The 14,715-nt window shown below is 32.1% G+C and overlaps 1 protein-coding gene across 1 annotated transcript; it reads left to right on the top strand.

Moving 5' to 3' along the window:
• Positions 1–13,708: 13,708 nt before the first annotated feature.
• LOC134275194 (dnaJ homolog subfamily B member 9-like) lies at positions 13,709–14,515 on the top strand (the record flags this gene model as incomplete). Its single annotated transcript, XM_062757453.1, has 2 exons — positions 13,709–13,768; positions 14,080–14,515. Coding segments are annotated over exons 1-2 (496 nt in total), but the record flags the coding sequence as incomplete, so codon positions are not given.
• Between the last annotated feature and the right edge of the window lie 200 nt (positions 14,516–14,715).

Raw genomic sequence — 14,715 nt, 5'->3', positions numbered from 1 at the left:
ATAGCAGCTTCGGACGAAGGACTGCATACCACGATACCTAACATCCTTAGACAGTCTAAAACACAGAGGGCCCTGAATAAAATCTCCACAAAAATGATACAGTTGCTTGAAGTTATCTGGGTTGCGTAATTACTTGTCCAACAGCTACTGTTGAGAGGGGATTTAGTTTAGTTTAGTTTAATTTAGGGGATGAACTCCTTATGCACACATTTAAGTATATAAATTTTTGGAAGCCTCCTTTATTTAAAAAAAAATATCTAATAAAGATTTTCCACCAAATATTTCTGCTATATTTTCTTAAACTTGGTAAGACAAAGAGGAAAACTCACGGTGTCGACCTCCAATATGGCGACCAACGGGAGGTAACTTTTAAGGTAGGTCCGTACTTTCAGAACTTTCTGTCAAACTGTTTGTTTTTCGATTTGGAAATCTTGAATAAGTCATAATCTAACTAAAATACCCATAAAAAACATATCTTTGCAGGTTAATTTTCATGCAACATGTCCCAGAGTATATACCTCTAAAAATTCAACAGCCAAAATTCAACATATAAAAGTGTAACATCATATTTTATTTAGCTATGTACCAAATCACATCCAATTATTGTAAAAACAAAGGAAAATCATAAATATTCATTTGTCAAGAAAATATTTGAAACTTCTATTTGAAAACACTAAAAATTAATGTTGATGGTGTCAAAATCTTTCATAGAAAAAAAGCTCAAAATATCTTTATTTTAAATATTTCTCAAAATCTTTTATGTTTATATGCTATTTTTTCTTCACAATTATTAAATTATGATTTCACAATTATTTAGAATTATATCTTAGGTTAGCAGAAAAACATACTTTATTATGGTTGACCAGAAAATTTTTACAAAAGAGCCTTTTGAACACCTATACCCCCATTTTTGGAATATCTATTTTTTCAATCGTTCTTCGCAAAACTTATAAAAAAGTAAATTTAAAAAGATGATATAGGCTAAAAATTAAAGATAAATAGATCTCAAGTTAGTTTGTTTAAAAAAAATCAAAAGCTTTAGGTCCATAACGGCAATTAAGAATTCTCTGTCTGTGTATGTACTAAATTACATATAGATCCTATGGACAGAGTGCAAAGTGGTTATTCCTATAAATAATGTACATTAAATGCTTTGTGTGCACAACGACACTATAATAAACAAATATATACTTGCTAAATCATTTTTAATCATCTAAAAAGAATTTATTTCAATAGACAAGGATAATCAAAATTTTATATCGGTGTGTAAAATTAAAACCGGATCCGTAAAAGGGTGGACCTGCCTTAATTCGTCTAGTCTGGATTTTCTAATGAGAATATGTAAGGAAGGAAAAGACAACTCTTCCTATGAGGAGCTGGTGGACATGGTGGATCTTTTCAAAACAAGAAAATCAGAAAGCTTGAGTTTTTAGAAAACTATAGTATTTTCTTTTAAACTTTTGTCTTTCTCTTCTAAGTGATATACAAATAAAGATCAGTACCATAGTCAGTATCATTTTGGAGTTTTAAAAAAATACTCTAAATAGCCTTCGGTGCAATTAGATTATTTTTATTAAAATATCATATTATTCTGTTTGTGAAAGAATGAATATGTACGACACTTGCCATCTTAGATTTCGGGGAGGGGGTATGTGTCACATTTAATATCAATCAATAGCTAGACTACACATTTTTACCGGTGTCAGGTAAGATCTAACTTGAACATCCCCGTTCAATCCACAATATGAACTAAAAATTCAACTTTCCATATAAAACATGCAGTAAATCGAAAGCGTCCTCGATACCTGTAACTCTTTCTAACTATGTAAAATGCAAACTTTAAAGCAATATGAGCTGCATTTAAAAAAAAATATTTTGCTGGTAAAATATGTTATTATGATAAATTTGTATGTAATTAAAACCTTTTTGATCAATTAGACTAAAATAAAGCATGGAATTCAGGCGCGTAGCTGCCTATACGCAAGTACGCAAGTGCGTACACATCATTTTCAAAAAAAAAAAAAGAAGGAAAGAAAGAAAGAAAAGAAAGAAAAAGGAATAAAAAAGAAAGAGAGATATTTATTCGGAGAAAAAGAGGCACTATCTGTCTTTCAAATTATTTTACGTTCTTTTTTTTATACAAATTTTGTTCAGAACATCGTTTAAATCCAGTCTTTTATAAAATGAATTCCAAAATTCTTGATTAAGAAAATATTGTTGAACCAAAATTTTCAACTGTTAATCCACGTAATCCTGATTATCCGGACAAATACGTGTATTTAATGAAGGAAAGCGATCTAAGTGACATTGATCTAAAGAAAACTTAAAGTTACAAGGGTCTCGGACGACTATACAAAAATTTCCGTTGAAGTAATGAATAAATATTGATAAACAAAAAAAAAAAAAAATGGCAAAATTCAAATTACTGAACAAAGTAAAAATATAGATCATTTATGAATATCTTCTTTTACTGATGTTATACCAATTTATAGAATTTAAGTACTCTCACATTGTTTAAGCTATCAGAATATAAACGTTATCAAAAGACCCACACCCCCGTTTATATTTTGAAATACTTTAACTCCAATGATAACTTATTAAATTGCTTCTCTGTTTTATCTTGTCATACTTGGAAACTTTTTTTCCAATACCAATATATTCGTAAATTAATTTGATCAAATTATCCTTCTCTTCCTGATGTATCCATGGAAGTATAACTTAGCTAAGTGTTTGCTTGTGAAAAGAGATGTAGCGTGATTTCTTTTAAAGGAAAATGAATGAAAATTTTCGTAAAATCCAGGAGCTTCCGGAGGCTTCGCCCCTTGTCCCACACTGGGGGCCTCATTTTCTGCGTACACTTTATTTCAACGCTGGCTACGCGCCTGGAATTGTTTCTGAAGAAAGACTTCTTTACAATCGAATATACAGTATTATATAAGAAATCATTATTGTACAGGACGTCAATAATGCAATTTTGATTCAATCAAAGATTATAAATACCTCTTACGTATATGATCAACGGAAGTTTATAAACATTCTTTTTTCTGCCATTCAAATAGTCATTTACAATTTTGCAACAAAAAATTCCAACATCAAAGTTGCAGCTCATATTGTTTTAAGGTTTGGCGGTTTCAGGCACTATATCAGTAGTATATGACATGTGATCGATCTGCATGAGGTAACGCGATTTGTAAATGACATCATAATAACCTTACTGAATAGCCCTTTTTGTATAAATTAAATTTTAGTTTATTTCTTATTAGCTTTCGTGTTACGCAATTATATTCGTGTTAGTTTAATTCTCATTTGTTTAATTCGCATTATGTTAATGCAAAACTTTCCGTGGGAACAGGGCATAACTTTCAGATCCCGGACACGTGTTTGATTAAGATAGTTTTCGATGGACCTAAATTTAGCAAAAGTTACCTCCCGTTGGTCGCCATATTGGAGGTCGACTCGATGAGTTTTCCTCTTTGTCTTACCAAGTTTAAGAAAATATAGCAGAAATATTTGGTGGAAAATCTTTATTAGATATTTTTTTTTTAAATAAAGGAGGCTTCCAAAAATTTATATACTTCAGATAAATAATGATTCCTAATTCAAAATCGGAAATATAAAATATTAAAATTGGTTGAACAATGAAGGAATATGAGCATATGAACCTCCAGTATGGCAGTCAACGGGAGGTAACTTTTGCTAAATTTAGGTCAATCGAAAACTATCTTATCATTGCACTTATTCTTAATCATGTTAATTTAAAAAAAAGGGGGGGGGCAGCGTTGCCTCCAATAGAATAATGAATATGTAGTGGTAATATAAAAATAACAATCGGATACTTTCCGTCACAAACCTCAGAGAAAAGGGGAGATAATCCGGAAACATAGCACTTGACTAAGTATCGAAATTGTATGGATGGATAACTAAATTCCGACTTGAGTTAAATGGACAAAATTTTAAAGTTTGGTGAAACTCAAAGGTCGCGAAACAAGTGTTTTTGCTACATACATTGTATGTACATGTATGTCTTTATTGTTGATATTACATGTATTTCCACTTTATAATGGTTTCCATGGCCACATAATTCAGTCAAAATCGGTTTATAAATAAATGCACTTACAAAACATCATTATTAGTTATTGTCGTGGTATTAAAAAAAAATTTCATAATTCGAAAACGAGAGAGAAACAGGATTGGTAACATACATGTATAAACAAACATACCTTGTCTTTCATTTTTTCAATATTTTTTTCTCTCTAGAAATAGCCTGAAAGGATTCTAAAACACACACAATAGTGATGTACATCAGAAACAAGAACGGAAGGACCAGACGACAAAATGTTGTTAGAACATCGACAATAAAAAATTACAAGCTAATCGTGTCGGCTCTTTGCATGGCTAACATAGGAAATCAAAGTACTGAAAGTACTGAAAAGCGGTTAGCATGCTTTCATCTTATATGTACCGAAAAAAGTGCATGAAATGATATTTAAGTATGCATATCTTTGTCCAATGCCATCAGAGAAAAAAAAAAAAACAGACATTCTGTTTTTGTAATACTTTACTTAATAGTAAAACCAATAACATTCCAAACTGATGTCACAGATGGATGCAATCTAATTAAAATCAGATGTTCCGAATCCGCTACTGCTTCTCAAACATCTAACAACATCCTATTTGGGGTCATGTAAGAGTGAATCTTCGATTAGCCAAAGAAAATGGTTCCTCCGAAATCTTGGCTTATAGTTCAGATGGGATTCTTGTTTTCACCACCGAACCAAAACACCCGAGGAGTTTTGTAGTAAACAAAATATGCATTGCAAAAGCTGTGTTATGTATGACGTGTGGGGTATCTTGTATAGTTTGCGCTCTTTCGTTTGCATTATTCACGTTCAGATGCCAGACTGCAGACTATACATGAAATTTATTCCAAAATTACTTTAATTCAACGTAAGACAGTATCAATAATGATGATATGTAGCCGTGGAATTAATTTGAGAATTGTTTACCGAGGCTTGAATCTACATGGCCAAAGTGTTTGTGTTTACTAGTACATGTACTCATAATCGAAAGGTCGCTCTGATGTGACCCCGAATGGGATGTTAGATGTTTGAGAAGCGGTAGCGGTTTTGGAACATTTAAATAAATTTTAATTAGATTGAAATACATGTTTCAAAATTCAAACATGAGATTTCTTCAGTTTGAAAGACAGGACGTGCATTTTTAAAACTTCTCTCTTGGTGGCATCCAGTCGTTCTCTGGATGAAAACAATTATGTTGATGTTGAAAATTTAATTGTCTTTCATGCTCTATTGAATCTGAAATTAGGTAATTGTAAAGCCTACTATAGCAAACAACTAAAAAAATGACAAGTAAAATTCTTTAGATTAATGGATTTGGAGTAGAGAGAGAGAAAAAAGGATGGCTGAGCAGAGACTTTGTAAATGAATTGATATCAGAGAGCTCCAGATGTGTAGGCTCACTGCGGGTGTAACCGGTCAATTAGGGATGCTTACTTCTTCTAGGCAACGGAGGAGTCAGTTTTTCTTCTTAAATCGATCATTGATCATTCTGTATTTTGATACAGATACTTCCGTTTAGAAATATTATGAACTACTACTTCTACGGGAAGACTGGCGAGTAAACACGATTATCAAGCTTTATGAAATGTACTTTATTGACTTTTCAAACAAGTGAATGTTTGAATAAAGTAAATGGTATATGAGAATCATTTAAAAGAAGTCTTGCACAATATGTCTAGATAAGGACATATAATGTGTATTTGCCATATACTCTATATGCAATATTGTTCTCAAATAAAACATGTGAAAAGGAAAGTTGTCTAATCAATCAATACTAGTATTTAAAAATTCAAATGTACACTAAAAGTCAGTGTAGCTTAAGAAGTTATCAGTGTCATTTTCTTCAATATGTCGGTTAAACAATATACACTGATTTTTTTTCTATCAATGTGCCTCTAAACACCTGTATTTTAATTTAATTCTTCTCAAACGCTCAAAATAATAATCGACAAATTGGAGAAATTCAAATTTAAAAAGTATTTTCACAGCTAATAATACATTCCCTAGGAATTGATCAAATTTTCAAAACTTATAAATAAGCATTAGTATATATTTTAAATTTTTGCTAATTGCCAAGATTTTTCATACCTCATTCTTCTGTGAATAATAATGTCGGTTGATTTTTAGAAGAGGATCACAATGCCGATTAAGATTAATATATATTTATCCATTTTTTTTCAAAATTAATTTTACTACTTTAAGTCCCCCATTATTTTTTTTTCAAAACTAAAAGTAAGTGATCCCTTATGATCGTTTGTAATATATTAATATCAAAGACGGGGTAGAGAAATTACCCCTGGAAGCAGAGCTTTTATAATCTGTTTATTAGACAGAGAAGAAAAGAGAAGAAAACAAACGTTTCATTGTGGAGGTAATCCTATTGTTTCCATAAAAACGTTACAAAAAGTGTAAACCTTACAGATGTATTCGTTTTTCAGGTATTACTTAACTTAATAAATGGTGTTTCTTAATACTTTGGCAAGGAAAATCAAACTTGATCGAGAGATTTGCTGATGTTTTTGCAGTCTGTAATAACCTTCAACCTGCTGTATAATTAACCGTATCGTTCAACTTTCAAAAATAAGCTAACAGTTGCTATAAATCGCGATCGCACGATGTACATGTAATAAGGACCAAATTCTCAGTTCTTTGAAGTTAATATTGTTCTAAGTATTGTCAATGCTTTGGTAAATACTTAAATAAGAATTCGATATAATCGTTATAATAGCCACTCTTCATACACAGCATATTGTCAATCTCTCACCAGGGGGCGTATTACGCCAACAGTATACAAATCATAGGAAGCGCTTTGCTGAAGTTACCGTTGTCGATAGGTCGCGCCTTGTGGAAATTTCCGGTTTTGGTTGCAGAAGGATAAGGTTACGTGCCATAAAGCGATGTCGATAGGTAGCGCCTTATGGAAGTTTCCGGTTTTTTGGAGCCCATGCCATAAAGCGGTTAGCTAGCTAACCGCTTAAAAATTGCATCGTAAGAGCGCGAAAGCTTTTTTTTTTTATTTTATCAAACCTTATGTTATTTTTATATGTTTATTTTTTCCAATCATGGTCTGTCAAATAAACACCTTTAATTCCATCAAGGTACTGCAATTTGATTACATGAATATTTTCTACTATTCTTCAAATTCACTGTCTGTCATACAACAATGTCCCATATGTCAAGCACGTGGTATTGTTTTTTAAGAGAGAGAGAGAGAGAGAGAGAGAGAGAGAGAGAGAGAGAGAGAGAGAGAGAGAGAGAGAGAGAGAGAGAGAGAGAGAGAGTTGTCATTGTAGTTGTTGTTGTTGTTGTAAACTTTTCACATTTTCATCTTCTTCTCAAGAACCACTGGACCAATTTCAACCAAACTTACCACAAAGTATCCTTGGGTGAAGGGGATTCAAGTTTGTTCAAATGAAGGGCCATCCCCTCTTCCAAGGGGAGATAATTATGAATTAGTGAAAAAATGTCATCTTTTAAAAATCTTCTGCTCCAGAACCACTGGGCCAAAAAAGATGAAACTCATGTGGAAGTATCCTCAGGTAGTGTAGATTCAAGTTTGTTCAAAGCATGATCCCCGTTGGTAGGGTGGGGACACAATGGCGTATCAAAGTTCAACATAGGAATACATAGGAAAAATCTTTAAAAAAACATCTTCTCCAGAACCACAGGGCCAGAAAAGATGAAACTCAAGTTGAATCATCCTTAGGTAGCGAAGATTCAAATTTGTTCAAATTATGTCCCCCGGGGGTAGGATGGGGCCACAATGGGATATCAAAGTTCAACATAGGAATACATAGGAAAAATCTTTAAAAATCTTCTTCTCCAGAACCACTGGGCCAGAAAAGATGAAACTCATGTTGAATCATCCTCAGGTAGCGAAGATTCAAGTTTGTTCAAATCATGTCCCCTTGGGCAAGGGTGTGCCCACAATGGGTGATCAAGGTTTTACATAGGAATTCATGGTAAAAATTGTTAAAATTCTTCACAAAGCCATCATGATATTGATCATTAATTCAAAAGCATAAAAATGGTAACGTAAATTTGAAATTCAGGAGAATAGAGGAGCCATAAAGTGGACAAATGAATACAAAGGCTATATCAATAGAAATTTTCATCAACATTTTCATTTTCATAAACAACAAAACCATAATGTTACACAAAAGTATTCTAAGGAAGTGTAGATTAAAGTTTGCTTAAATACCGCCTCCCATCCCCAGAACCCATTTTTATAATATATTTAAACTTTTCAATTCTGAACTAATTTTTGCATTTACTTAGCCAGTTGCTCAGGTGAGGGATGTAGCCCCTAGGCCTCTTGTTTTGGTTTGGAATTAAGGTGGTCGCCCTTGCAATCGGGTGTTCTTTCTTTACTTCTCACTAAGCTATTGACAGTAGTGAAGGAAAAAACTTCAAGAGTACTGTGCAACAATATATTCAAGAAGTGGTGTGAATCAAATGTGGATACTAAAAAATTCCAAAGAACTTTTGGACAATTTGAAATCATAAGATTTTACCAAAATCAACAGCTTAAAAACTTAAGGTTTTTTAACTTTATACACAACCATTCCATACGCGATGAATTAAAGTCCAGACTTTTTATGTCATTGACAGCTTCTTTTTCAATAAAAATGGAACTCGTAAATTTACTTACTTTGTCATTGGACATTTGCAAAATTATTTTGTTAAAACACATTCTGATTGCACACATAAGTACTCTGAAGTTGACGTAAAAAAAGATGCCTGAGTTTCTGATTTACAATATCTATGTGGTTTTTGGATACCAGGTCTTCCAACAACCTGTTGGAATTCCCATGGGTACCATTTGCGCTCCGTTATTAGCAGACCTATTCTTATATTCATATGAAGCAGAATTTGGGCAAAAACGATTTGTCCGTTTATAGAAACTTTTTTGTTGAAACGCAGGTAGCAAAATCCGATGATAATCAGCATGCACTAAATTTGGCTGGTTAACTGTGACCTCTTAGCTTCGAACCTCGGAAATATTAATCCTTAGTACTGTAATGCCTGACGCCGTGACATCAGGCAACTAAAAAGTTTAATTATTTATAATTGACTTGTACGATGTTGTGTTTTAAGGACAGGTAACTCATGTGTGAAAAATGACCAACTAAGTGCCGATTTATGAGTTATCGTTTATAGGAATAACATATAGGCTGCTTCAGCATTGGTATTGTTTTAAAAGTACACAAAAGGGTTCCTTACATTGTTTTGCATACAAAAGTGTTGACCAAAGGAAGAAGAATGTCTTCACTCTACCTGAAATAACAGGGTCAAATGAATGGGGAACAGATTATATTCAATATTTATACCCCCACTTGAAAAAAGGGAGGATATACTGTAATCGGTATGTCCGTCCATCCGTCCGTCTGTTACGCTTTAGGGTACCCATCTCTTAACCGCAACTCCTCTTATACCACTGAGTGAAATTTAATTAAACTTTCACAGAATCTCTATTACATATTGCCATTGTGCACCTCCTATTTTTCTTTTTGATCCGACACATGAAATATGGTTTCCCGGCCACAGCAAAACATGGACTTTGCCATTATAACCATATGGGAGGCGGGAGGTATCATCTCGGAAAGTGCTTGGGAAATAGTATGCAAAATTACAGATTGGACATTTAATTAAAATACATGTATAAGAATCGTATTAATATAAAGATAAATTGTTAATTTACCAGAAGGAGAAGAAAGTTAGTCTCTAAAATAAGGTCTGATTGTCAAAATGGCAGATCAACATAATTAAATACATCTAAACTGATCAACCTCTGGACAAAGCATGTCCAGAAAACCAAGAACCTTCGGGGGGGGGGGGGGTGCACCAATGACCTAAGGCCATTTCTACCTAAACACACTCATTGACAGACCATGGGTGGGGAATGTACACAAAAAGCTTTAAACTGAATTATTATTTTATTTAATATGTGCATTTCAAATATAATAAATGACAATTACAATACATGTAAATAATACATACATGTATGCAAAGCAAATTTAATAAAATGTGTATCTGCCACACTGTTTAATGAGGAATGCCACACCAACTTTTATTTTCTAGATATCTGAGTCAACCTTTTTAAACAACGGTTTCAGCATTGAAAGGCCGACATTAGCTCTTAATTATTTTATATGAATTTTTCTGTATTTTTTCAAAGAAAATTCAAAAAATTATTTACATCCAAATTAGTTGCTTTCTTGTAAAAATTTTGCCGTGAATGAATGCATCACATGAATACCTAATAAAATATGTAAGGAAAAGTCGTATAGATATTATTTTTTTATATTAAAAAAATATTTATGAAAATAAAACACATAATTTGTGAATATTTTTTAAACTTATGGTTAAAATCTTCTTAAAACCAGTAACAACTTGGGAGAACATGTTCATTGATCATATTTATAAAAGAAATTGAAACGAAATAGCCAAATTTTAGAGATTTTTTATTTTTTTATTTTGGCCAATCCCGATCAAAATTAAACCGATCCCAGCCATAATTGTACAATTGTTGGAAATAAATAACATTTCCCAAAGAACACTAGTCTGATTAAGTGTTATAAGGGTTAAAACATTATTGAACCTGACAATAAAATAGATTTCTTAATTGTAAATACATGAAGAGGCAATAAATTAGCATTTTATTCATTTTGTGTTATTTTGATCGGGATCAGTTTAATATTGATCGGGTTAGGTCCAATATAATTAATTTCTCTAAAATTTCTCAATTTCTTTAAAAAAAAATGTTAAAAAGTCTAACCTATGGAATGCCAAATACGACAGCCAAATGCTTACTGCCAATTGCTGACTGCTTACTGCCAACTGTCAGCTGCTAACTGCCAACTTATTTGAACAATTTTGAATTTTCAAAAAAAAAAAAAAAAAAAAAAAAAAAAACAGGCGCGGATCCATGACATTTTTCCAAGAGGGTCATCCTGGTAAAATTATTAAATGACCAATATGTTTTATCTTACGAAATATTCAATATATGCGATTGATTAAGTAAATGCATTGTTTATTTTTTTATTTGTTTTCTTAGTTGAAATAGGTAATAAAATGACTATTTTCTGCTTTAAATCTTTAAAGAAGTAACACTCCCCCCCCCCCCGGAGGCAACAAAACATTTGAAGAGAGAAAAATAAAAAAAAATTGTGGTTTCGCAAAGAGAGATGTTTTGAAAATAAATTTACATTTTCCAATATACTCTATAGTTAAAAATTTCCTCAAATTAAAGATTTATACCTCTGTGTGTTATACAGTTTCACATGCATAGATCTTTGGGGGGTGGGGGGGGTGGCATTTAAAATTTGTACAGTCATGGGTTAATGTATTTATAAACTAAACGAACTAAAACTGACCTTGGACCCCCACTTAGAAAACGCCTATCAAACATTTAATATATCTCTTTGTTTTTACAAATAAGATATGTTTTACATGCATAGATCTAGACAGATCATCCCTCTAAAATTTGTAAAGTTATTTAATGCACAAACTAAACCAACTAAATGTTATTTAATGTATAAATTAAATCAACTAAAAGGGACCTTAGAACCCCCACCCCCACCCCCCTGAAAACGCGAATTCGTGTTCAGTTGGTATAAAAAATGTCATAAACATGAAGGTACGACGCATAATAACCCCCTCTCCCCGGAAGAAATAATTTTTCACATTTAGGAAAGGACTTTACGTTTTATTTTCTTGTCAAGAAATTTCTGGGCTTGATTTTTTTTTTTCCAGAACATCTTTCTTGCGAAAAATGTCCTAGATCCGCGCCTGTTTTTTGTTTGTTTGTTTTGTTTTGTTTTTTGTTTGTTTGTTTTTGTGTGTGTGAAAATTTACATAAATATCAATATAAAAATAAAATTTATTCAAGTTTGTGTAGCATTTCAGCTGAAGTTGGAAAACAAATAAAAAAAAAATAAAACAATGGAATGCTTTTTCAGCCGCATATATTGAATATTACCTGCCACACATAAAACATTTTTATATTGTCATTTTATTCAAAAAAAAACAAAAAACAAAAACAAAACCAATCTTGGAAAAAATGTCCGGATCCAGGACATTTTTTTCCAAGAGGGTTACCCTGGTAAAATTGAATTGATTAAATTCATATAAATATTTGTTCAATATCTGCAAATATAAAATTTTTTATTTGTTTTCTGATTTGAAATATGTGTAAAATGACTATTTTCTGCTTTTAATCTTTAGAGAAGCAGCCCAACCCCCGACAACAAAACCTTTGGAGAGAAAAATGAAAAAAAAAAGAAGTTTGTTGTTTTGAAGGGAGATGTTTTAAAAAGTTTACATTTTCCATATATTCTACAGCTAAAAACTTCCTCAAATTAAAGATCCATATCTCTGTGTGTTATAATGTTTGTACAAAATCTTTGGGTGGGGGGATTTAAAATTTGTACAGTCATGGTTTAATGTATAAACTAAACGAACTAAAACTGATCTTAGACCCTCCACGGAAAACGCCAGTCAAACATTTATTTTTTTATTTTAAAAAAATATTTTTACATTCATAAATCTATAGAGAGGTCCGGACACATAAATTTGTAATATTTTTTAAACTTTTATGATTAAAATGGGTTGGGGCTTTACTTTATAAACCGCGAAGCGGTTTTATAACAAAGCTAAACTGTTCCAGAACATAAAATGTTCATTGATAATTTAATTTTCATTCATTTGATGTAAAAAAAATTTGAAACAAAATGACTTCAAATTTTACAAAATTTTTATTTTTTTACGTTTTTGACGTAAGTCATTGTGACGTAGGCAAATTTTATTAAACCCCCCCCTCCCAAAACGCCATAATTTGTACAATTGTCATAGACATGAAGGTAAATAACATTTCCCAAATAAATTTTCACATTAAGGAAAGATTAAGTGTTTTTTTTTTTTTTCCTTGTCATATATGGGTTAATTTTTTAACATTAGTGACCCTTTTGACAAAAAATGTTCTAGATTTCTTAATTGTAAATACATAAATATCAATATAAAAATGCAAATTATTCAAATTGTGTTATTTTGATCGCTGCTGACAGTTTAAGCATTGAGTTGGGTTAAGCAGCTGGCTGTCAATATAATTAATTTCTCTAAAATTTCTTTACATATTTTATAACATATTGATGCATTCAGTTACAGCAAACTTTTAACTGGAAAACAACTTATTTGGATATAAATTTCTTTTTTCATTTTCTTTGATAAAATATAAAAAAAAAATTAATATGAAATAAATAAGAGCTAATATCGGCCTTTCAGTGCTGAAACCATTGTTTAAAAAGGATGATTCAAAGATCTATAAATTAAAAGGTTGGTGTGGCATTCCACCTAAAGTACAAGACAAAATGACCCGTGGGTATCCGACGATGTATAAAACGATGAAAATGGTAGGGTTTTTTAAAAAGAAAAAATTACGGAAATCGGTATAGTTTTAGTTGCCAAAATTTTTATTTACAGCAGGTGTAGAGCAGGCCAGTCATCATATTAAAAATTGCAAAAAGGTCCTTCAACTTTTAAACTTTTGAATTAAACAGAGAATATATGAAGCGATTGAAGTTCAAAACTGAAAAAAAAACACAAACAAGCGTGTAAACGTGTATTAGAACATGGGATTTGAACAACATGGGGTCAAATCACCTAGACACCTCTTTGATAAATGTTATCAGGTTAATTGAACGCTTTTAATAGTACAAGATATATAGATACGTCAAACGTGTTAAAACGACGTTGATTGTTTTGGCCCAGAATCGAAATGACCATGATCACCTAAGCTAGATGTGATATTTTTCGTTTTTTGTGGGTTTTGTGCAGGCTATGATCAAAAATAATAATGATTCATTGTTTAAGGAAGGGCATTGCGCCAAATATTCATATTTTTCGCATGAAAGCTAACTTAACATGCATATTTAGCTTCTCAAACGTCCCCTTCAAAAACTACTACAAAATACTAAATATTGATGTTGATGCCTCTGCACAGGAAGTGAAAAATGCATACTTAAAGTTATCTAAAATATACCACCCAGACGTCAACCAGAACGAGGATGCGAAACGCGCTTTCCAGGAGATAACAGAGGCCTATACAGTGTTAGGAAGTGTGAGTGATAGAAAGCAGTATGACGACAATACATTAGTCTCTAGACTAAAGAAACGACGCCCTACACAGAAACGCCAAGAAAAAGACAGCGACCGAGCTACCTTTGAACAGGTTCATAGGGCTTTTAAGAAAAACCAGATTGATCAGGAGGAACTGTTCGCAGAATGGAGGAGGATAGATGACGAAAAGCGTCGAAGACATTTTGAGGAGAATATGTACATGGATCCGGATTTCAAAGACGAGAAAACTGGAAGACTAGATAATATATGGAAGGACATTTGGGACAGAGATAGAAAGTATTCCCAAGAGTCTGTTAAAAGTAAAATGAACTTGATGAAGTTTGGTTGTCAATTACTCTTTGCAGCACTGGTGTTAGCACTTATTTTCGAAAATATTGGATGAATACAATATGTACATTACATTCTACACATTTACCTGTAATATTGCCTGAAAGATACTTTAATTTATGAAAAGTAAATCAAGTAAAAAGTTAACATTCTGAACAGATTTGTGCCAAAG

This window comes from Saccostrea cucullata, unplaced genomic scaffold (assembly GCF_032062105.1).
Source record: "Saccostrea cucullata isolate Sc308-1 unplaced genomic scaffold, CSIRO_AGI_Scuc_v1 ctg189, whole genome shotgun sequence".
Classification (NCBI taxonomy): Eukaryota; Metazoa; Mollusca; class Bivalvia; order Ostreida; family Ostreidae; genus Saccostrea; species Saccostrea cuccullata.
The sequence above is the reverse complement of the archived record's forward strand: the minus strand, read 5'-3'. Positions and strand labels throughout refer to the sequence as shown.